This window comes from Mobula hypostoma, chromosome 18 (genome assembly GCF_963921235.1).
Source record: "Mobula hypostoma chromosome 18, sMobHyp1.1, whole genome shotgun sequence".
NCBI lineage: Eukaryota > Metazoa > Chordata > Chondrichthyes > Myliobatiformes > Myliobatidae > Mobula > Mobula hypostoma.
The window spans coordinates 9,113,306-9,138,302 of record NC_086114.1 but is presented as its reverse complement, the minus strand read 5'-3'; the positions used below and the strand labels follow the sequence as shown (position 1 = coordinate 9,138,302).

Sequence of the window (24,997 nt, the reverse complement as noted above, 5' to 3'; positions counted from 1 at the left end):
CATTGTAAGTTGAGGACTTGAAGCCAACAGAGGTGCAGGGTTAGCAAGAAAAGTAGGGACTAAAATAATGTAGTTGAAATCGAGGAAGATGAATAATTGAAGTTATATTCAAAAGTGCTGGAAATAACCCAGTGTCTGTGGAGAAGAAGATGTATTAGTTCAATAACACTGCAAGACTTAAAGAAGTTAATGCTTCTAATTGTTGTGAATGTTTTAATTTATTTTTGTTGCTTATGAATTTCAAAACATCAGAAGTTTAGTCTTTCATTATCATTTGATAAGGACATTGGTGAGTAGGGTTAGTAGTGCAATCACTCGAGTCGAGTGTGATGTTCTCCTAAGCCGTTGTCTTTTGTTGAGTCCTCAGGTGGCTGTAGAGGCTAATCTGGGATCCACAAGTTCTGGTGCAGCACCGGCAAGAGTAAGTGCTGGTTGTGGTTAGTGACTGGGTCTTTTGGTTGTTTTGTTTCTCGTGTTGCAGCAGCCACTTGTTCTCTGTGGCACAGCCCAGGTCGTTCTCATGTAGCGCAGCTCTCTCTTGAACAGACTCCATCCTGTGTACCTACTGAGTGCAATGTCTTGCCAGTTTTTAGATGGAATGTTGAATTTCTTCAGGCTGATTTTGATGTTATCTTTGAAGCCTTTCCTTTGCCCTCCAGGGGCTCACTGACCTTCCTTCAACAGGGAGCAAAGGATCTGTTTGGATCTGGATAACATGACCTCTCCATTGGAGTTGGTGTTGGTGTTGGTTTACCGTGATGGAGGTGATGTTCATGTTGGCAGCTTCCAGTATGTGTCTGTCCTTACAGCTGGTCCTCCAAATCCTTTGTAAGATCTTTGTTGTTTATTGTTCCAGGGCTTCCATGTGCCTTCTGTATGTGGCCCATGATTCAGCTCCATACAATAATAGAATATAGAACAGTACATCACAGGAACAGGCCCTTCAGCCCACAATGTTGTGCTGTATCAATTAGATTAGTAATCAAATGGCCAACTAAACTAATCTCATCTGCCGACACAATGTTCATATCCTTCCATTTTCCTCACATTCATATCCCAATCTGAACATCTTTTAAAAGTCCCTATTGTATCTACCTCTACCACCACCCCGTGACTTACATATCCATCACATCTCCTTTGAAATTACCCCCTCTCAGCTTAAATGCATACCATCTTTTCAATCCTGGGAAAAAGATGCTGTCTATCTACTATATCTATACTGTCTACCTACTCTATCTGGCAGTGCAGGAAGGATGACTGCTCTGTAGAACACAAGTGTTGTTTGGACCTAACGCCCAAACATTAGTCAATGTTTTTTTTTCACTTTTAAAGAAAAAGTTGTAAACAAACACTCCATGTAATAGCAGAGAGGCAGGAGAATGCAAATGGTGGAATCTGGACCAACAAACAATCTGTTGGAGGAATTCAGCAGGTCAATCAGCATCTGTGGGAGTAAAGACATTTTTGATGTTTCTGATCAAAACCCTCCATCAGCACTTGAAGGAATGAGTTAGGTATAATTTTTATGGAGTTTGTGTTGGTGTGTGGCCAAGTGGTTAAGGTGTTCGTCTAGTGATTTGAAGGTCGCTAGTTCGAGCCTTGGCTGAGGCAATGTGTGTGTGTTCTTGAGCAAGGCACTTAACCACACATTGCTCTGCGACGACACCAGTGCCAAGCTGTATGGGTCCCTTGGACGACATCGGTGGCGTGGAGAGGGGAGCTTGCAACATGGACAACTGCTGGTCTTCCAAACGACTTTGCCCAGGCCTATGCCCTGGAAACCTTCCAAGGCGCAAATCTATGGTCTCATGAGACTAATGGATGCCTAATATGGAGTTTGTATAATCTTAAGTACAGGTATGACGGGGGGGGGGGGGCTGGTGGTGCTACTGCACAGGATTGACATAAGCTGCAGAGATTTGTAAACTTAGTCAGCTCTATCATGGGCACTAGCCTCTGTAGTATCCAGCACATCTTCAGGGACATCATTAAGGTCCCCCATCACCCAGGTCTTGCCTGTTCTCAGTGCTACCATTAGGGAGGTGGTACAGGATGCTGAAGGTACACACTTAATGATTCAGGAATAGTTCCTCCCCTTTGCCATCCGATTTCCAAATGGACATTGAACCCATGAAAGATTCATCACTACTTTTTTATTTCTATTTTGCACTGCTTGTTTAATTTAATTATTAAATACACACACACACACACACACACACACACACACACACACACACACACACACAATTTTCTCTATTATTATGCATTGCATTGTACTGCTGTTCTAAAGATAAAAAATTTCATGACACATAATGGTGATGTGAAACCGGATTCTGATTTTTTACTGAATCACACAGGGTCTGCCTATACCAGCTGCCAAATCAGACAAAATATAACTTAAAAGAAGATGAGTTGAAGAGTAACTTGATTATTAAGCATTAATTTTCTCATCTTGTTTTCCAGCCGTGCCTTACCCATTGATTTTGCCCGTGGTCAATTAGCAGGACGTGCCTTGTGCATGGAACAATACTACCGGCTTTTCTCATCTTACCGTCTCCCAGGCCAACAAAAAGACACACTGGTAGACCAGAAAAGCAATGGAATGCCTGAAACGGAGCATGTCATTGTGGCTTGCCGAAACCAGGTAAGAATTCTGTTTGCACCAGCAAATGTGGAGTTAAAAGCCAAGTTGGAAATTGACTATGAAGTGGTCTTAGCTGGAGGGGAAGAGTTCTCAGATGATAATTTCTGAGTATTTTATCTTTCTTGATGGATAACAATTGATTTTTTTCAATAAAGTACAAAATAATAGAACTTCTCCTTGTTAAAATATAAAGTGGTCCTTATATGTAATTCAAGCTTCTCAATAAGACGACTCCCGGGTCAGAAAGAGCCGTGCTTTCCTATGCCATCAGGAAGGAAAAACATGGTTATTCACAGAGAATATACAGCCATTTCTTTAACGGCAGAGACACGAGGTGCATGTGGCAGAGCATTCAGACCATAATGGACTACAAGTCCACCCTGCACACCAACGACAGTGAGGCCTCGCTTCCTGATAGGCTGAATGTCTTTTACGCATGGTTTCAGGTACAGACCGATGCGCCAGTGAGGAAGGCCCCTCCTCCCCCAAGGAGCAAGTACTCCGTCTGGCTGTAGCTGATGTGAGGAAGTCCCTAGACAGGGTCAACCCATGTAAAGCTATGAGGCTAGTTACATGTACTGTGTTGCGTACCTTGGTCTGGAGGAACATTCTTTCGTTTGGCCGTGTATATGTATATGGTTGAAAGACAATAAGTTTGAACTTGATTTTGTACTGACTCCATACAGAATTGCATTAAACCTGACTGCCATTTTTTTTTGTTTTGTCCCAGTTCTTTGTTTTGGAGGTTGTCATAAACTTCAGGCGTTTGAACGAAAGTGACTTATTCACCCAGTTGAGAAAGATCGTGAAAGTGGCAGAGAATGAGGAAGAAAGGGCAGCTCCCATTGGACTGCTGACAGCAGATGACAGGCCCAAATGGGCAGAGGCAAGGAAAGTGGTTTTGAGAGGTTAGTTACAAGCATGCATGTAATCATTCTGCAACACAACACCAGCTAGGCAAATACATATTTCTGTTTTTCATTAATGCAAAATATTTGGTTAGCTTTGCATTTGTTTCCTGGGATGCCTTCTTCTATAATTCAAATGAGGTCTCAGAAGAACAATTATTGAGTTCATTCTAATTGCACCATTCTTCAAAATCCAATTGTCTTTGGCTGCTCTGCTGAGAATTCACACAATGGAAAATTTGTATAGGACTCAATAAAATGACTACTTGCCCTATAAAAGATATATTCAGTGGCTGCTTTATTAGGTACACCTGCATGCTGCTTGTTAATGCAAATATCTAATTAGCCAATCATATTGCAGTAATTCAATGTATAAAAGCGTACAGGCAGGTCAAGAGGTTCAGTTCTTGTTCAGAATAAACATCAGAATGGGGAAGAAGTGTGACCTCAGTGACTTTGACCATGGAATGATTGTCAGTTCCAGGTGGGTTGATTTGAGTATCTCAGAAACTGCTGGTCTCCTAGGATTTTCATACAAAATGATCTCTAAAGCAGAGTTCCCAACTTTTGTTATGCTATGGAGCCTTAACATTAACCCAAGGGGTTGGTGGGCCCCAGGTTTGGAACCCTTGCTCTAGAGTTTACATAGAATGATGTAAAAAAGAACCCCAAAACATCCAGTGAGTGGCAGTTTTGTAGGTGAAAATGCCTTGCTAATGAGAGACAACAGTAACTTAAATAATCATTTGTCTCTATTTCCTGAGGAGACTGAGGTCCTTTAACATCTGTTGGATGATGCTAAGGATGTTCTACGAGTCTGTGGTGGCCAGTGCGATCATGTTTGCTGTTGTGCGCTGGGGCAGCAAGCTGAGGGTAGCAGACACCAACAGAATCAACAAACTCATTCGTAAGGCCAGTGATGTTGTGGGGATGGAACTGGACTCTCTCACGGTGGTGTCTGAAAAGAGAATGCTGTCCAAGTTGCATGCCATCTTGGACAATGTCTCCCATCCACTACATAGTGTACTGGTTGGGCACAGGAGTACATTCAGCCAGAGACTCATTCCACTGAGATGCAACACAGAGCGTCATAGGGAGTCATTCCTGCCTGTGGCCATCAAACTTTACAACTCCTCCCTTGGAGAGTCAGACACCCTGAGCCAATAGGTTGGTCCTGGACTTATTTCCTGGCATAATTTGCATATTACTATTTAATTATTTATGGGTTTATTATTATTTAATTATTTATGGTGCAACTGTAGCGAAAACCAATTTCCCCTGGGATCAAGTAAGAATGACTATGTTATAACAGTGGTGTGCAGAAGATGATCTCTGAATGCACAACACGTCATCTCTAGAACGCTGGAGATCTCTAGACCCTTGGAAACCACTAGATCCCTGGATATCCCTAGATCCCTGGAACACTTCGTATCCACTGACCTCATAACAAATTCCTTTGACCTAGTCCACCAATTCATCTCTTCTTACGCAATTCTTCAGGATCAAAGATGACTTGTATGTAGTATATAGTTTATGTAGTAAACTTGTATGTATATGTATCCATTCTAGTATGTAGTTTCTGAGGTGGTTAATATGGGAACCAGACTTTTCCACAGGTAGCTAATGGGAAATTGATTAGAAGTGACGAGGTTTGTTCACTGTTCACTGTAGGCTTCCGTGTACTCCCAAATCATGATCTTCAGGCTTTCAATAACATCCTGAATGTCCCTACTCTAGTCTGAATAGTCATGGTTTAGATGTTCCCAAGAGGCTATAGATTTCTTCAAAGAGGCTTTGAGCGCATACTTTAATCTTTTTCTGTGTCTATCTGGTAATCTCCCATGACAGAGCTCAGAATAAAGAGTGTGGCATCATTAACCATTCTCTTTGGAGTTCATTTGGACTCAACAGGACACCTCTAGTAAGCATATCAGTTGACATATTTATCACTGCCATACATTTCTGTAGAGGTTATTGTCTTAGGGCTACACCTACAGTGGTTATTGACTTCCAAAGTGACCTATAATATATATTTAACATTTTTATGAACCTTTCAACCTGGAAACAGGCCAATAACAGCGAGCGCGCTCGTTCTGAGAAAACATGATGTATAGAACTGACTCTGAATGTATAAACTAAATCTTTCTTTGTGTTGCCGTTTGTATCCTTACTCTAACTCATACCTATGAATGGCACAGATCCAATCTTCAGTGAACAGAAGTTAGTTTTAAGAGACATTAGGGATTCTGCAGATGGTGGAAATTCAGAGTAACACGCACAAATTGCTGGAGGGGCTTAGCATTTTCCCCTTACAATGTATTTTAACATTATAAAATTCAATCTAACTTTACACACCACTGCAATAGATTCATCAGATGTATTGCGTTATATTGATATTGTAACGTAGATAACACAATATATTAATGTCTTTATTAGCATATTTTTATGACGCTCTTCCTAACATTTGGTTATGATCTTCATCACTAAGTAGATATGATCAATTAATTCTCCTTGCAGTGAAGATAAGGACACACCTGTCATAGAAATGAGATGCATTCCCTTGTATTATTGCAAAATTAATTAATTTAGAGTCATAGAACACTATACCACAGAAACAGGCCCTTTGGTCAATCTAGTTGGTGCTGAACTATTATTCTCTCTAGCCCCATTGTCTGCACCTGGATCATAGCCCCCCATACCTTCCCATCCATAGCATTCCCAAATTTCCCTTAAATGTTGCGATCAAATCTCAGCCACCACTTGCGCTGGCAGCTTGTTCCACACTCTCACTGCCCTCTGAGGGAAGAAGTTTCCCTCATGTTCCCACTTCACCTTTCACCCTTAACCCATGACCTCAAGTTCTAGTTTACTAGTTCTTATCTGATGTCTTATCTACATCTGGAAGACTAATACTAGAAACCACTCCAATATTTACACAACTTGTGATTATTCTACTTCAGGAACGCATGTTAATTTTCCTAATATTGCCATAGCTTCCTAGGCTAAGAGTGAGTCAAAAGATTCACTCTTATACATGGGCTGACCCAGTCAGTGACCACCTCATTAGGTACAGTACACCTGTACACCTGATCATTAATGCAAATATCTGATCAGCCAATCATGTAGCAGCAACTCAGTGCACGCAGGCATAGTCAAGAAGTTCAGTGTTGTTCTTACTAAACATCAGAATGGTGAAGAAATGTGATTGAAGTGAATTTGATCATGAAGTGATTGCTGGTGTCAGACGGGGTGGTTTGAGTATCTCAGAAATTGCCGATCTCCTGGAATTTTCACGCACAACTGTCTCTAGAGATAATAGAGAATAGAAACATAGATACATAGAAAATAGGTGCAGGAGTAGGCCATTCGGCCCTTCGAGCCTGCACTGCCATTTATTATGACCATGGCTGATCATCCAACTCAGAACCCCGCCCCAGCCTTCCCTCCATACCCCCTGACCCCCGTAGCCACAAGGGCAATATCTAACTCCCTCTTAATTATAGCCAATGAACTGGCCTCAACTGTTTCCTGTGGCAGAGAATTCCACAGATTCACCACTCTCTGTGTGAAGAAGTTTTTCCTAATCTCAGTCCTAAAAGGCTTCCCCTTTATCCTCAAACTGTGACCCCTTGTTCTGGACTTCCCCAACATCGGGAACAATCTTCCTGCATCTAGCCTGTCCAATCCCTTTAGGATTTTATACGTTTCAATCAGATCCCCCCTCAATCTTCTAAATTCCAACGAGTACAAGCCCAGTTCATCCAGTCTTTCTTCATATGAAAGTCCTGCCATCCCAGGAATCAATCTGGTGAACCTTCTTTGTACTCCCTCTATGGCAAGGATGTCTTTCCTCAGATTAGGGGACCAAAACTGCACACAATACTCCAGGTGTGGTCTCACCAAGGCCTTGTACAACTGCAGTAGTACCTCCCTGCTCCTGTACTCAAATCCTCTCGCTATAAATGCCAGCATACCGTTCGCCTTTTTCACCGCCTGCTGTACCTGCATGCCCACTTTCAATGACTGGTGTATAATGACACCCAGGTCTCGTTGCACCTCCCCTTTTCCTAATCGGCCACCATTCAGATAATAATCTGTTTTCCTATTTTTGCCACCAAAGTGGATAACTTCACATTTATCCACATTAAATTGCATCTGCCATGAATTTGCCCACTCACCCAACCTATCCAAGTCACCCTGCATCCTCTTAGCATCCTCCTCACAGCTAACACTGCCACTCAGCTTCGTGTCATCCGCAAACTTGGAGATGCTGCATTTAATTCCCTCATCCAAGTCATTAATATATATTGTAAACAACTGGGGTCCCAGCACTGAACCTTGCGGTACCCCACTAGTCACCGCCTGCCATTCTGAAAAGGTCCCGTTTATTCCCACTCTTTGCTTCCTGTCTGCTAACCAATTCTCCACCCACACCAATACCTTACCCCCAATACCGTGTGCTTTAAGTTTGCACACTAATCTCCTGTGTGGGACCTTGTCAAAAGCCTTTTGAAAATCCAAATATACCACATCCACTGGTTCTCCCCTATCCACTCTACTAGTTACATCCTCAAAAAATTCTATGAGATTCGTCAGACATGATTTTCCTTTCACAAATCCATGCTGACTTTGTCCGATCATTTCACCGCTTTCCAAATGTACTGTTATCACATCCTTGATAACTGACTCCAGCAGTTTCCCCACCACCGACGTTAGGCTAACCGGTCTATAATTCCCCGGTTTCTCTCTCCCTCCTTTTTTAAAAAGTGGGGTTACATTAGCCACCCTCCAATCCTCAGGAACCAGTCCAGAATCTAACGAGTTTTGAAAAATTATCACTAATGCATCCACTATTTCTTGGGCTACTTCCTTAAGCACTCTAGGATGCAGACCATCTGGCCCTGGGGATTTATCTGCCTTCAATCCCTTCAATTTACCTAACACCACTTCCCTACTAACATGTATTTCGCTCAGTTCCTCCATCTCACTGGACTCTCTGTCCCCTACTATTTCTGGAAGATTACTTATGTCCTCCTTAGTGAAGACAGAACCAAAGTAATTATTCAATTGGTCTGCCATGTCCTTGCTCCCCATAATCAATTCACCTGTTTCTGTCTGTAGGGGACCTACATTTGTCTTTACCAGTCTTTTCCTTTTTACATATCTATAAAAGCTTTTACAGTCAGTTTTTATGTTCCCTGCCAGTTTTCTCTCATAATCTTTTTCCCCTTCCTAATTAAGCCCTTTGTCCTCCTCTGCTGAACTCTGAATTTCTCCCAGTCCTCAGGTGAGCCACTTTCTCTGGCTAATTTGTATGCTTCTTCTTTGGAATTGATACTAAATGATGTAAAAATCAAAAGAATATCTAGTGAGCAGCAGGTCCATGGGCGAAAACATTTTGTTAATGAGAGAAGTCAGAGGAGAATGGCAACATTAACTCAAATAACCATGCATTACAACAGTTGTGTGCGGAAGAGCATCTCTGAATGCACAACATGTTGAACCTTGAAGTGAATGGGTTACCGCAGCAGAAGACCACAATGAGTTTCACTCCTGCACCTAATAAAGTGGCCGCTGAGTGTACTTGTGGAGATTGTAAATTATAAGAGGTAGCTCTACTGATAGGAACCAAGAGAACCACATACACAAATCCATTCTTGGGTCAAACAGATGAGAATTCAATTAATTTCTCTTCTGGTGGAGACCACCAACTTATGGGTATGAGCCGCACAATCTCCCTCAGTGTACAAAATATAGTATGGCTATAAGACAAAATGTGAAAGTAAATATTGCTCCCTGCTTTGTAAATTAGCTGCCACCTGATTTGTCCCCTTCTGACTTCACTATCGTCCAACTTAGGACTTGGTGTATTTGTATATGCTTTATGGAGATGCGGTTCAACAAATTGACAGTGTACAAATGTTTTGTTATCATCTCTTAACTAATCTGAAGCGAGATAATACATGACTAACTAATTCTAACTTTACATTCCCAGTATGACAATCATGTACCTTTAAAATCCTTAAAGCCTTGGAGATCCCTAGACACTTAGAGATCCCTAGACACTTAGAGATCCCTAGACCCTTGGCGATCCCTGGACCACTGGAGCACTTCATATCCAAATGACATCCTAACAAATTCCTTGTATCTAGTCCAGAAATTCATCTTTTCTTCGGCAGTAGGTCATGATCAAGGATCATTTCTAAAATGTAGATTCTGAGGTTGCTAATGAGGCTAATGCAGAAACTGCAGGTTTATCCACAAACAAATCAAAATGATGCTGTTGGGCCTGGTGGTTGGAAGTATCTGGGTTTGTTTCTGCTGCTGTTCATTGTGGGCTTCTGTGTACTCCCGAATCAATAACATCCTGACTGCCCCCTCTTCACTAGTCCTGTTTCAGAGGTCCCTAAGAGGATACAGATTTCTTCAAGGAGGTGCTGACCGCATCTTTTTGAATCTTTTCCTGTGTCTATCTGGTAACCTCTTCCCATGACGGAGCTCAGAATGAAGAATGGCATCATTAACCATTCTCTTTGGAGGTCATTTATACTTATCAGGTCACCTCTATTGACAAATTTCTCGCCTCCATGCATTTCTCTAGAGAAGGGATAAGTCTACAGAGGCTATTGACTTCCAAAATGACCTACGGTATATTTTCCACATTTTTAGGCACCTCCTAACCTGGAAACAGATCAATAACTGCAAGACTGCTCATTCTGAGAAAACATTATGTATATTACCGACTCTAAATGTATAAACCAAATCTTCCTTTGTGTTGCAGTTTGGATCCTTACTCTAACTCATGCCCATGAATGACATAGAGTTGCTATAATACTGTAATTTCCAGCTAACAGAATTTATCTTTAAAAGACAATAGAGATTCTGCAGATGGCGGAAATTCAGAGTAACACACACAAAATGCTGGAGGAACTCAGCAAGTCAGGCAGCATCTATTGAAAGGAATAAAGATTTGACATTTCAGGCTGTGTCTCTTCATCATGGCCCGAATTATCAATTCTTTATTCCCCTCCGTACATGCTTCCTGATCTGTTGAGATCCTTGAGCACTTTGTATGTGCTACCCTTAAGAGTGCAATCCAGTGGGCAATATATTCTCTGTGTACAAGCCCAGCGGTGTAAACCAAGCTAATTCTTGTTGGTCAGAACTACATTTTTTTCCTTACAATGTATTTTTTCATTATAAAATTCAAGCTAATTTTACATGCCACTGCAATTGATTCATCTGGCTTACTGCATTATAGTGATATTGTAACAGATAATATATCAAAGTCTTTATTAGGGTAATTTTAAGAAGCACTTCCTGGTTTAGCATTTGGTTATGACCTTGATCACCAAGCAGATACGATGAACTCTTTTACTTCGCAGAACGCATCTGTCATAGATATTAGAATATATTCTCTTGTATTATTGCAAAATAAATTAATTTAGAGCCATAGAGCACTGCAGCACAGAAAAGGGTTCTTCGGCCATCAAGTCTGTGTCGAACTAATATAGTCCGATCGACCTGCAGGTGGACCATAGCTTTCTATACCCCTCCCATCCATGTACCTATCCAAACACCTCTTAATCGTTGAAATTAAAGCTACATTCACCACTTCCTCTGGTAGGTCGTTCCACACATTTGGACCAGTTCCTACAGAACAGAACAGTCTCTCTAGTCTGTGCAAACTGGGGCAGAATCTCAATGCACACTGTCAGCATTAAACATATTCGTGCCTCTTTCAGAATTCTTAATCTTTGGCTTCTACTCATTAACCTAAACTATAATTGTTGTAAAGTGAGAGAGGATCAGTCACATCTGTAATGTGGTGGAACATCAACACCTACGGTCAAATGAACTGGTTTTATGCAGAAATTTGCAATGAGTGTCTTTCTTCAATAGAAGTTGTATAGAATGTACACACAGTGCCCACTTTATTAGGTACAGGAATGGAACCCGGGGTAGCCCACCCAATTTAAGGTTCGACGTGTTGTGCACTCAAAGATATTTTTCTGCACACCACTGTTGCAACACATGGTTATTTGAGTTACCGTCGCCTTCCTGTCAACTGGAACCAGTCTGGCCATTCTTCTCTGACCTCTCTCACTAACAAAACATTTTCACCTAGAGAACTGCCACTCACTGGATGTTTTTTTAAAAAATTTTGTTTTTCTGTAAACTCTAGAGACTGTTGTGCATGAAAATCCCGGGAGATCAGCAGTTTCTGAGATACTCAAACCACTCCATCTGGCACCAACAATCATTCCACGGTCAAAGCCACTTACAGTAGATCATATTTCTTCCCCATTCAGAAGTTTGGTCTGAACAACAACCATGCATGCTTTTATGCATTGAGTTGCTGCCACACGACTGGCTGATTAGATATTTGCATTAATGAACAGGTGTACAAGCCATTGAGTGCATTTCCTATATGTTTCAGAAGGCTTGTCAGATTCCTCTACCATTATCTGAACTGCATATCACCTGATTATTTATAATGCACGGTATGACAGAAATCAGAATATGCAGCTGACGATTTGGCAGATCTGTGGACATGTCCCAGTGTATTCTGTAAAATGTAGCATTAATTCCAAGGATCAAGGATCAACTTTATTTGCCATATACACTGACATGAATTAGGAATTTGCTATGGTGTGTTGGCATGACAAACAACAAAAAACAACAGCATTCAACAATTTTAAAAAGTCAAGAATTACATAAAAATATAGTTAGAAGTTAAGGTACGGATGTGAATGAAATGTACATAAATGCATACTGTAAATACCAACATGTATTTACAATGCACTATAAAAAGTGGTTTTAAATGTTTACAGTCCAATGTAGTGACAGAGGTAATAGATAGAAAGTGGTGGGCTAACTAGAATGGTTGATCAGATTAACAACCTGGGAGGGAAGAAACTATTCAAATGGCATGAAGTTTGTGATTTAATATCCCTATTAATTTCAATGAACATTTGAAAATCTGCTGCCTGGGTTAATTTGTTCTATCCTTCCTCCTGCAGATTCAGCTAATCGAGACTCTCTGGATGCCATTGAGCATTGCATATTTCTACTATGTTTAGATGAACCAAGTGGTATTGCACAGACCGATCTCAGTATGGCTCTGCAGATAATGCATGGCGAAGGCTGGCACAAAAACGGTGCAAATCGGTGGTACGATAAAACTATGCAGGTAATGGGGGTTATACAGTAAGTTACCTTATCTATTGAGTGTCACTGAAAGAATGCTTCTCTATATAAATCATCTTCCTGTAATATTTAAGCACACTCAATTGCTATTTATTAGGTATAGAAATGGAAAGTGGCGTAATCTTCTGCTGCTGTAGCCCATCCACTTCAAGGTGTGATGTATGCATTCAGAGATGCTCTTCTTCACACCACTGTTGTAATGTGTGAATACTTAACATACTGTCACCTTGAACCAGTCTAGCCATTCTCCTCTGACCTCTCTCATTAACAAGGCGTTTTCGCTCACAGAACTACTGCTCATTTTTATTTGCTTTTCGCACCATTCTCTGCAACTCTAGAAACTGTTGTGTGTAAAAAATCTCAGGAGAGTAGTACTTTCTGAGATACTCAAACCACCCTGTCTGGCACCAACGATGGTCAAAGTCATTTAGGTCATATATCGGTCATATTCTGATGTTTGGTCTGAACAACAGCTGAACCTCTTGATTATGTCTACATGAAGTAAGAATCTGCGAGGGATAAAGGACTGAAGAGAAGGAATTTGATAGAAGACTGTGGACTATGGAATAAAAAGAAGGAGCAGGGGAACCAGAGGGAGGTGATGGGTAGGTCATAAGAGTGGAGAGAGGAAAAGAAAAGGGATGAGAGGATAACCAGAAAGGGCGACGGAAAAAGTATGCGGGGGAAGAGAAAAATTGTGTTGGGATAGTGATTACTAGAAATCAGAGAAATTATATTTATGACTTCAGGTTGGAGGCTACCAGTCGGAATAAGTTGTTGCTCCTCCAAGTTGAGTTGGGCCTCATCGAGGCAGTAAAGGAGGCCATGGACAGACATGTTGGTATGGGAATAGGATGTCAAAACGAAATGAGTGGCCATTGGGAGTTCCTGCCTTTTGTGGCAGACAGAGTGAAGGTGTTCAACAAAAGGGGTTCCAAAACTCCCCCTCTGTTGCCTGATTCTGTTGTCCCCCACTTCCTTTGAAAATTACCAAGCCCTTCGAAGTATTATTGAGTAACATATATATATTTTCAAAAAGTGAATTAGAAATGCATTTGAGCATCAACAAAATAACCTACTAGTCTGGTACCATGAAGTCCAGGGCTTGTCACAGAAATAAAGTTTGACTGTATACTGAAGTCTAGTTACTGCGGTGTCACCTGAATAGGGTCAGATTGTCACCTTATTAAGAAATTAACGACATTCTGGAAGAACTCAACCGGTCAAGCAGCATCTATGGAAAGAGAAACCAGTTAATGTTTTGGTTCAAGGGCCCTTCCTCCGAAGTGGGAAAGAGTTCTTGAACATAAACTGGTTTCTCTTTCCACAGATACTGATTGACTGGCTGAATTCTTCCAGAATTTCTATTTTCATTTCAGATTCCAGCTCCTGACGTATTATTTGTCTGTTAATTTATAACATCATGTGAGTTCCTAGTTTTTAGTCAGATTGGCATATTTCTGCCTCACAGGACTGGTTAACATGCAAGTCAAAATTTGGTGTATATTGAGTAATGATGGAATACTTGTATTTGTTAATGACGGGAACTCTGTTAGACTATAAGACCATAAGACATAGGAGCAGAATTAGGCAATTTGGCCCATCAAGTCTGCTCTGCAATTCCATCATGGCTGATTTATTCTCCCCCTTAACCCCGGTTATCCTACCTTCTTCCCGTTATCTTTGATACCCTTACTAACCATAAACTTACCAACCTTTGCTTTAAATATATCCAATGTCTTGTCCTCCATCACTGTCTGTTTCATGAAATCCCACAGATTCACCACCCTCTGGCTGAAGAATTTCCTCCTCACCTCTGTTTTAAAGGGATGTCCTATTCTGGAGCTGTGTCCTCTGGTCTTAGACTCCCCCACTATAGGAAATATCCTCTCCATGTCTATTCTATGTAGGCCTTAGCATATTAATTACTTATGTTGGCGCGTGGCCAAGTGGTTAAGGCGTTGGACTAGTGATCTGAAGGTCGCGAGTTCGAGCCTCAGCTGAGGCAGCGTGTTGTGTCCTTGAACAAAGCACTTAACTACACATTGTTCCTGCACGTTTATAGCCCAGCGGCAGCAGTTGGTCCAGTATGGACAAGACAAGACAATTGAATATATTAACTAAATTCAGAACTGAACTAATATTGCTTAGTCTCACCATTGATTAAAAATGCGTTCAGCCATCAGTTTAAGCTTTGTCATGTTTCCTTTCATCTCTTGAACTGACAATTCCAACATGACAGAACAATGAGATACATCCTGGTAACACACACACAAAATGCTGAAGGAGCTCAGCAGACCAGGCAGCATCTACGGGAAAGAGTACAGTTGACGTTTTGGGCCGAGACCCTTCAGCAGGACTGGAGAAAAAAAAGATGAGGAGTAGAATTAAAAGATTGTGGGGGGGAGGGGAAGGAGAAACACAAAGTGATAGGTGAAACTGGGAGGGGGAGTGGTGATGTAAAGAGCCGGGAAGTTAATTGGCGAAAGAGATACAGGACAGAAGTTCTCCATCAGCCCGCACCTCAGGAAGATTACCACCCTCCCCACATCACCATTGGTGAGGTAGAGCTGAAGACAGTCCACCAGTTCAGCTATCTGGGGTGCACCATCTCGTCAGATGCCAACATCGACAAAGAGATTGACAACAGACTGGCAAAGGCAAACAGCGCATTCGGCAGGCTGTACAAAAGAGTCTGGAATAACAAGCATTTGAAGAAAGGCACAAAGATCAGCGTGTACAGAGCCGTTGTACTGACCACCCTCCTGTATGGCTCCGAGTCGTGGGTCACCTACCGTCACCACCTACGACTCCTTGAGCGTTTCCACCAGCGCTGCCTCCACATCATCCTCAACGTCCACTGGAGTGACTTCGACACCAACATCGAGGTCCTCGAACAGGCGGAGGTCACCAGCATTGAGGCCATGCTGTCGAAGACGCAGCTGGGCTGGGCAGGACACATCTCCAGGATGGAGGATCATCGCCTGCCCAAGATTGTGCTGTATGGCGAACTCTCCACTGGCCACCGTGACAGAGGGGCACCGAAGATGAGGTACAAGGACTCTCTGAAGAAATCCCTTGGTGCCTGTCACATTGACGATCACCAGTGGTCTAATCTAGCCTCCGATCGCAAGGCCTGGAGACACACCATTCACCAGTCTGTCTCCTCCTTCGAGAACGCACGCAGGGCTGGCATTGAGGACAAAAGGAGAAGGAGGAAGAACCGTGACACAGCAGCACCAAACCCAGAACAGAATTTCCCTCTTGCAGCCGCTGTGGCTGGGCCTGCCTGTCCCGTATTGGCCTCGTCAGCCACCAGCGAGCCTGCAGCAGACGTGGGCAGCCCCCTTCCTAAATCTTCGTTTGCGAAGCCAAGCCATGATGATGATGAAGTCAATGAAAAATGAGCAAGATGATAAACTGTTAGTTAGCTGGTATAACGCCTTTTTGCCAGTGAGTGTGAAAAATACAGGAGTTTGTTAAAAAGTATAAATCTTATAAAAAGTATTATTAAAAAAGCAGTGGTTTCCAACAAAGCCTATGCAAATTATTGTTTAATATGTTATCTGGACAAGCTGCATAATACCCTTGTTAGAAGACATTTCAATAAACATTTGACTTTTTAACCTTTGGAAAAAATTCCAGACTAACAAAATTACAAAATTTGCCTTTGTTCCTACAGTTTATTGTTGGAAAAGATGGATTGTGTGGTCTGGTTTATGAGCACTCTCCTGCAGAAGGAATCACTGTCATACAATGTGCCGAACATCTCCTCTGCTACATGTACGTAATTGTTTCCTTGCTATTCATACTAAGTCTCATTATACAACAATCAAATTGAGAAGTGCGTTCTCTCCCATGAACATGGTTCCCCCTGGTGCCCCAGCTTCCTCCCACTTCCCACAGACGTATGGGTCAGAGTTAGTGAGTTGTGAGTGTATTATGTTGGTGCCCGAAGCGAGCTGACACTTGCAGGCTGCCCAGCACAATCCTTACTGGTTTGATTTGATGCAAGTGACACATTTCCATATACACGTGACACACAAAGATAATCTTTCTTTCTTTCCTTTCATTCTTAATTACCCTTAAATCTGGTGCCTTGCTAACCCAATTTAGAGGACAGTTACTAGTCAACTGTGCTTTTGGAGGTCTTGCTTGACCTGATCCATACAGAGTTGAGAAGGTCAAGGAAGCAAATCTTCTTCCAAAAAGGATTTTCTAACAATCTGGCAGTTTTATACATACTAACTTTGCAGGTTTATTAAAGGATATGAGATGATGAGATATACGAACTGGGGGAAGTCATTATTTCCTCTAAAACCTGTTCTGCTGTTCAATAGGATCACAAGAAATCATATCATGGCATACTCACTTTCCTGCCTTTCCCCCTTGTGCTCTTAAATTCCGCCTTTCTTACTCATTCATAAACTCAATAACTTGACAAGCGCAGTACTCTGGAGTAGAGAGCTCCCCAAAGGTTTAAAATCGTCTGAGATATCAAAGCCCATCTAAGGCTGGGAAATCCTTATTCTGAAATTATGCTTCTGAGTTCTAGGTTCCCTGGAAAGGGAAAACAGATTGGTATCTACCTCATCAAGCCCCTCAATTCAATTCCTTACTTAAATGAACTGAAATTCCACTGTTTCTATCTTAATGGTGCAATTCATTGTATGTTTTGATGTCTTGATGTACATTTAGCAAATAAATCTAATCTTATCATAAGGTTCAACCTGTGTCTCCAGGTCATTCATTCATTCAGAACTGTGTTTTAGATCACTACTTCTGAGTACTTTAGAAATTATGTGCTACCCCCTTACAGTAAAGAGACCTCAAGGAAGTTGGTACGCGTGGACTCTCACTGTGAGTTGCCTTCTCCTCGAAGACTGAGATGGAAATGCGACGCCGAAATTCATAGATACTTAACCTCAGCAGCTGAGAGACTTCAAAGGTAGACAGCAGACTATAAATTATATTTAACAAGAACTGAGTCAGAAGAATAATTACTGCTGGTTTTTTCACTCTGCTGCCACTCTGGAGATGATTCCTACAATTACTAACTGACATTAAATTGAAATGTTTATACAAATTAATCATAGAGACGTACAGCATGGAAAGGGGTGCTTCAGCCCAACTGGTCCATGCTAACCATGATTCCCATTTAAGCCATTTCCATTTACTCATGTTTGTCCCATATCTTGGTAAACCTTTCCTATCCATGTCCACATCCAAGCGTCTTTTAAATGTTGCTAATGTTTCTGCCTCAACCACTTCCTCAGGCAGCACATTCCATATACTGACCACCCTCTGGATGAAAAGGTTGCTTCTCAAGTTTCTACTAAATCTCTTCCCTCTAACTCTAAGCCTCCATCCTCTAGTTCTTGATTTCCTCACTGGGGAAAAGACAGTAGGCATTGACCCTCAGGATTTCATGCATCATCCCTCATTCCCCTATTCTCCAGCCTCTCTCGATAACTCAGTCCTTCAGGTACCAGCAATGTCCTGGTAAATCTCCTCAGCTCTCATTCCACCTCAGTGGTATTTTTCCTATAGCAGGGTGACCAAAACAAAACACAGTATTCCAAATGTGGCCTCACCAAAGTCTTGTACAACTCAAGGAACTGACAATTCATACATTGGATTGAAGTAAGCTGCAGAGATGTGTAAAATTAGTCAGCTCCATCATGTGCACTACCCACCGTAGTATCCAGAAGTGATGACTCAGAAGGGCAGTCTCTATCATTAAGGACCCACACCACCCAGGACATGCCCTCTTCTCATTGCTACCATCACAAAGTAGGTACAGAAGATAAAAGGCACACAATCAATAATTCAGGAACAGATTCTTCCCCTCTGCCATCTGATTTCTGACTGGACATTGAACACACAAACACTACCTCAATACTTTTTTTTAAATGTTCTATTCTTTTGCACAACTTATTTAATTTAACTATTTAATATAATACATACACTTACTGTAATTCACAGTTTTCTTTTTCTCTCTATTATTATGAAGTGCATTGTACTGCTGCGCAAAGTTAACAAATCTCACAACATATGCCGGTGATGTTCACCCTGATTCTGATTCTAGTAATGTCACTTCTTTTCAGGTTGGTAGAGAACATTGACCTGAACATCTACCGGTTGAGGGATCTCGGGAAAGATTTTATCAAGAGACAAAAGATGAGCCCTGATGCCTTCATCCAAGTTGGTTTGCAGCTGTCGTTTTACAGGTAAGTTCCTGGAGTTGGAAATGGGCTTTACTGGGCTCCACAGTGTATTGATCTATCTTTAAGAATGTCAGAAGAATGTAAATACCAAGAACACAAGATGCTGGAATTCCAGAGCAACACCAACAAATAGGGGAAGGAACTCAGCAGGTCAGGCAGCATCTATGGAATAATAATAATAGCATAATATCTTGATCTGAAACTGATTTAGAAAATTTACAAAGAAAAATAAGAACTGAAATGACAAATTTCAAAAAACATTATGTAGATTCAAATGCACTTAGATTAACACAGCCTAGGACAGAAGAGGGAAGAGGAGTAACAGACATTAGAAATCTACACAACAGTCAGATAAAACTTCTAAGGTATACATCATCAACAAAAACAGGAGTCAGCACTCCACACAAGCATATGCAATTCTGATAAGAAGTACACACTACTAAACTTAAATGAGAGCACAACCCAGAAAAATGAAGATATTATCATTTTGAAGAAAAACTTAACCAATGGAAGAGCATAACCCTCCACGGATGACATCCCCATGATCTGAGCAGACTAGATGTTGACAAGGAAGCTTCAGACGCCAGGCTCAGAGTGGGAGACCCCTTCCCAGAAACAGAAGTGTTCCTTGTAGCAATACAGGACCAAGTGGTTAACATTGAAAAATCATCAAAAGTACAGAATAAAGACCAACAAATTCAAAATGATAAAGGTAGAAAATGCTGAGAAAAACCAGAAACAATCCAACACACTACAGGATCATGTAGCAGTTTAACACAATCTGATTACTTACACAGGCACAATCAAATGACAAAAGTCATTCATCAAAATCTTGCTTTAAAATACAAACTCATAAAAGAAGTCTCACCTTGCTATAAGTACAAGCCTGGTCCAGTTTTAGAGGCAGAATACCACAAATTATATTGTGACCGATCAGTTATTACAGAGAGGACAATCCACAATCACTGTCCAGATATAATAATACAGGATAAACAAGCAAGAACAACTTATTAATAGATATAGCCATTCCAAGCGCACATAACTTACAGAAATCAATAAATGAAAAACACCAGAAATATGCTGAATTAAAAGAAGAAATTGAAAGACTTTGGAACATAAACAAGGTACACATTGTCTCGATAGTAGTATCTACAAATGGTATCATCCCAAAGGGACTACACAATAGCATTAAACAATTAGAGCTATACAGTAATATCTGTGTAAATCTTCAGAAAGACCCAATACTAAACACCACTAGAATAGTTTGAAAGTTCCTGGCAATTGAGAAATGAGTGTGCTTGGCTCTGCCCATACCTTAGGTTTTACCAGCTTGAGCTGAGAAAAAGTAAATGCTAATAATGATAATTTATTTATAGAGCACTTTTCATACAGATGATCTGGTTTAAAGTGCTTTACAATGGGATAAAGTGCAAACATGAAAATAAATTAAAACAAATAAAAATGAACATAAAAATAAAAGACAAAGAGATGTTAGTTAAAAGCAAGATTAAATAAATAGGTTTTGTGCTAACATTTAAAAGTGTCACTGTGTCAGCATCCATTATAGCTTTAGGTACTGAATTCCACAGTTCAAGAGCCTTGTTCAGGAAAGCTGAGCTGCCAATTTATCTTTTGAAGGAGATTGTTTAGAGACTGGCAGAAGAAGACTTGAGAGCTCAAGCAGGATTATAAAACGTAAATGATTCTGTGATGTTCTCTGGTCCCAGACCATTACCAGCTTTAAAAACAAGTAAGGGAACTCTAAAACCAACCCTGACAAAACACCCTGATGAAGGGTCTTGGCCCAAAACACCAAACTTTTATTTCTTTCCTTAAATTCCATGGGTTTAGGACTCAGCAAACTTCTTTGAACCAATTTTGTCAATCAATCCAAAAGTAAGTTTGTTATCAAAGTACATATATATCACCACATATTACCTTGAGATTCATTTCCTTGCAGCCACTTAGAAGAAAATGAAGAAATACAATAGAAATTATGTATAAATAAAGACTGACACAGAAATGTGCAAAAAAAACCGTAAATTTTGCAAATAATTTTTGGGCAGCTCACAGGCTCATATCATACCACTGCAATTTATTTCCTTGTACATGGTATTTATAACTGCCCTACCTATCACTTATATAAAATAAGCAAACAAAACTGAAAAAAAATCATTTTTTACTCTTTCTTTTCTTCCATGATCTCCTTATTTTTCTTTCAGATGAAAGTATGCATGTATCTGAGTTGTGCTTTTGTATTGCTGGACATTGCTTGTACTGGCTGGTTACTTGATTTTATTTATTGTTTATTTATTTTATTTGTTGTTTTATAGCATTGAGTACGAGAGTTGCAAACTCATTTTAGCTGTATTGGTGCATGACAAATTGTACCATACTTCATTTCATTTCATTTCAAGTACTAAGCCACTGCTCATATATCAACTAACAGGGTCCATTGAGCATTCAAGTTAATTGACCATTTAATTGTAAGATTTTTAAAGGTTTCTGACAAAGGACAGAGACATTTAGAAGTTATTAAGTTACTCTAAGGTTTGCCTTCTCATGGGGTTGGGGCTTTGCCAGCTGTCAGTGCTTTCAGAGTTTTACTGCAGCGAGGCTTTGTAAACTGTCAATGCTTTCAGAGATTTTACAGCACTGTGATTTTGTCGGTTGTCAATGCTTCCAGAGGTTTTACAGCACCAGGGCTTTGTCGGTTGTCAATGCTTCCAGAGGTTTTCTAGCCAGCATGGCTGTAGGCCAGTGATCTTTCACCAAGCCTGGCTGGTACTGAGAATACAGAATTAGTGTTCACAGCCAGCGAGATAGGGATTCTGTAACACATACACAATGCTGCAGGAACTCAGCAGGTCAGGCAGCATCCAAGGAGAGAAATAAACAGTTGACATTTCAGGCCATGTTTAACTCTGGATTTCCAGCATCTGCAGAATCTCTTGTGTTTACGTAGGTATTCTGTGTCCGGATCTGATAAATACTAACAAAGTGAGACTGTAGGGACAAACTGCTTTAGCTTATCAGCAGATATTTTTGATATGCATAGTAGCATTGTCACATCGCCTTTACCTTGGCTGGACACCTTCAGTGAATAACCAATATGCAGGGAAATTGGAAATGGGACACCTGTGGTTTTGTTCAAACTCTGATTCACCAAATGAGCAGCTCTGTGAATTATTTCCTTCAACCTCATAGCTGTTTCACTCTCCCACAGATCCATACACCTTCCAGTGAAACACTGTCCAATCAGATCGTACTGGCCTTCAGATTCAGATTCATTTATTTATCACATGTACATCAAAACATAGAGTGAAGTGTGGTGTTTGTGTTAACGACCGACACAACTTAAGGATTATTGCCACAAGCATTCTGGCACCAACATAGCATGCCCACAATATTCAGCAGAACAACATAAGCAACAACAACAAGGGAGTGTAACAAAATAGAACACAGCAAGCCCCTTTCCTCCCCCTCAGTCACCCACCTATCCTCTCTCACACATACAGAGTCCTCCAGCCCCAGGTCAGGCCTCTGAGTCTCCAGTGACCTCATGGATTCGCACGCAATGGGCCTCCGACTTCCCCAGTGGACTCATGGTTCCAGGGCTTCAACATCTGGACTTCTGAGTGACCTTTCGGGCTTCCATCTTTGGTGAGGATCCCAGGACCTGCCGATTTTTCAACTTGTGCCCAATTTTGCAAGAACCCAGGCTCTGTATTAAAAATAAATGAGGCAACCTCAGTTCCTGGCAAAGTCCTTAATGCAGTCAAATCTGGCTACTCCATTGTTTTCTCAGCACACCTTAAAAATGGGAAGCTTTGAGAGCACACCAAAAACTCGTCAAAACATTTCCTATTTTTATCAGCATTAAGGCTCATTAGCACTGCTTACAGTCCTACACTAAGTTTTTAAAAAATTTTATTTATTACAAACAAACAAAAAAATACAGCACGTCCACTAAAACCACAACCATAACAAAATAAATATTAAGCAGCAAAAGGGAGAAAAATATAAAGGCAAAAGTAAACACACACAGCAGAGGTGCACCGCACCAAAAAACCTCAGTCCTCACCCTGTGAGAAAGTCCAATACAGGGCCCCATATCCTTTCAAAGATGCCCCCTCTGTTCTCATTACATAGTCTCAGTCTCTCCACATGTAAAGTATTTGCCAGTTCTCTCAGCCACAGATCATACGTAGGCACAGAGTCCATTTCCAACACTAAGTTGATTCTCAAGCTTTCTAGTGCAATCATTAAACTCAACAGCCTGGCAAATTCTATGATATTACAAGCACTTCCTTCAGTATCATTTCTGGTTAGTATGAAAAACAACAGACCTTTAACAGATGCTGCCCAGACCTTTACTGGTTATTACTCTCTCGACAGATAACATATTTCATTTATCATCTCTTACAGCTTTTCAATGCCAACCCAATTCACCATCTAATTAACTCATTTTCAAGGAATTCCATGAGGTTCTCCGAAAGCATTTGATAAATCTCATTTAGAGAGAGGTAGTAGTGCGATCACTCATGTCAGTATGAAGGGGTTGTCTATTGCTTGGGCCTCAGGTGGCTCTAGAGGCTGATTCATATATTCTGGAGCAATGTGGGCAAGAGTACGTGGTGGATGTAGTTAGTGATTGGGTCTTTTGGTTGTTCAGTCTCTCCTATCGCAGCTTCCACTTGTTCTCTGCAGCGCAGCGGATATCATTCCCATGTAGTGCAGTTCACTCTTGTACAGATTTCCTTCAGGTCTATCCATATAGTGCAATGTATTCCCAGTTTTTAGATGTAATGTTGAATTTCTTCAGGCTGATTTTGAAGTTATCTTTGAAGGGTTTCCTTTGCCCACCAGAGGCTCACTGACCCTCCTTCAACTGGGAGTAAAGGATCTGTTTGGGGAGACAGGAGTTAGGCATCTGGATGGCATGACCTATCCATCAGAATAACTAAGCAGATTGCGATCTTCAAATTACACTTACTAACTAAATACTGCTTATCCTTCACAACAGTTTCAATCTTGCTAGGTTTCTTTTTTATTATAGGCATTTTTTTTAAATTATAAGAGAATATTTTGCTAAAACACTATTTACTATTTCAGATGTCACGGAAGACTTGTCCACACATATGAAAGTGCTTCTGTACGTTGCTTCCAGGATGGAAGAGTTGATAATATCCGATCAGCATCTAAAGAGGCATTGGAGTTTGCAAGAGCAATGGTAGATGGAAGAGCGTCAATCACAGTAGGTCTTTTTCTCTCTTTTTCAGACTTTCTCATTTTATGATATGCCACAATTTTTTTATATGCTCCCTTCTCACCACTACCATTCAGAAGAAGGTACAGGATGTACAGGATCCTTGGGTCCCACAGCACCAGGTTCAGGAACAGTTATTACCCGCAACCATCAGGCTCCCGAACCAGCGTGGATAATTTCACTCACTTTTTTCTTGTATTTGCACATTTTGTCTTCTTTTGCACATTTTTTGTTTATCTGTCTTTGTTTATGTGTAGTTTTTCATTGTTTCTATTGTATTTCTTTGTATCTGCTGTGAATGCCCTCAAGAAAATGAATTGCAGGGTAGTATATGGTGACATATCTGTACTTCGATAAAAAGAAAATTACTTCTACTTTATTTTAATTTTTCTCTGTCTAGTTGCCGCCTCACCCACAACCCTGCTCTGACAGCAGAGGGAACAGATATGTGCCGGCTTACTGTGTCTTAAAATTCCACTCAAAGTCTAAGCCAAGTTTGTTGTCATATGTACAAGTTCATACATGCAAAAGTCCAATGAAAAACTTACTTGCAGTAGCATCACAGACACACAGCATCTGACACACTACATTCAGAAGAAAGACATAAATAAAACATAAGCTTACAAAATTATACAAGGAGCAAGACAATTAGAACAAAAATGTCCATTGTAGTGCAAAGTGGTTGTTGTGTTGCAGTAGTGATTAGGGTTTTGCTGGTTGGTTCAAGAATGAATGGTTG

General features: G+C 40.8%; 1 protein-coding gene across 1 annotated transcript in view; it reads left to right on the top strand.

Moving 5' to 3' along the window:
- Positions 1–24,997, top strand: part of chata (choline O-acetyltransferase a) — a 57,689-nt gene that overhangs the window by 9,583 nt on the left and 23,109 nt on the right. The window contains exons 6-12 of the mRNA XM_063070135.1: positions 2,464–2,644; positions 3,375–3,552; positions 12,576–12,745; positions 16,445–16,545; positions 17,582–17,710; positions 18,870–18,992; positions 24,105–24,246. Of these exons, the coding sequence (XP_062926205.1) occupies positions 2,464–2,644; positions 3,375–3,552; positions 12,576–12,745; positions 16,445–16,545; positions 17,582–17,710; positions 18,870–18,992; positions 24,105–24,246 (1,024 nt within the window). The remainder of the gene's footprint in view (positions 1–2,463; positions 2,645–3,374; positions 3,553–12,575; positions 12,746–16,444; positions 16,546–17,581; positions 17,711–18,869; positions 18,993–24,104; positions 24,247–24,997) is intronic.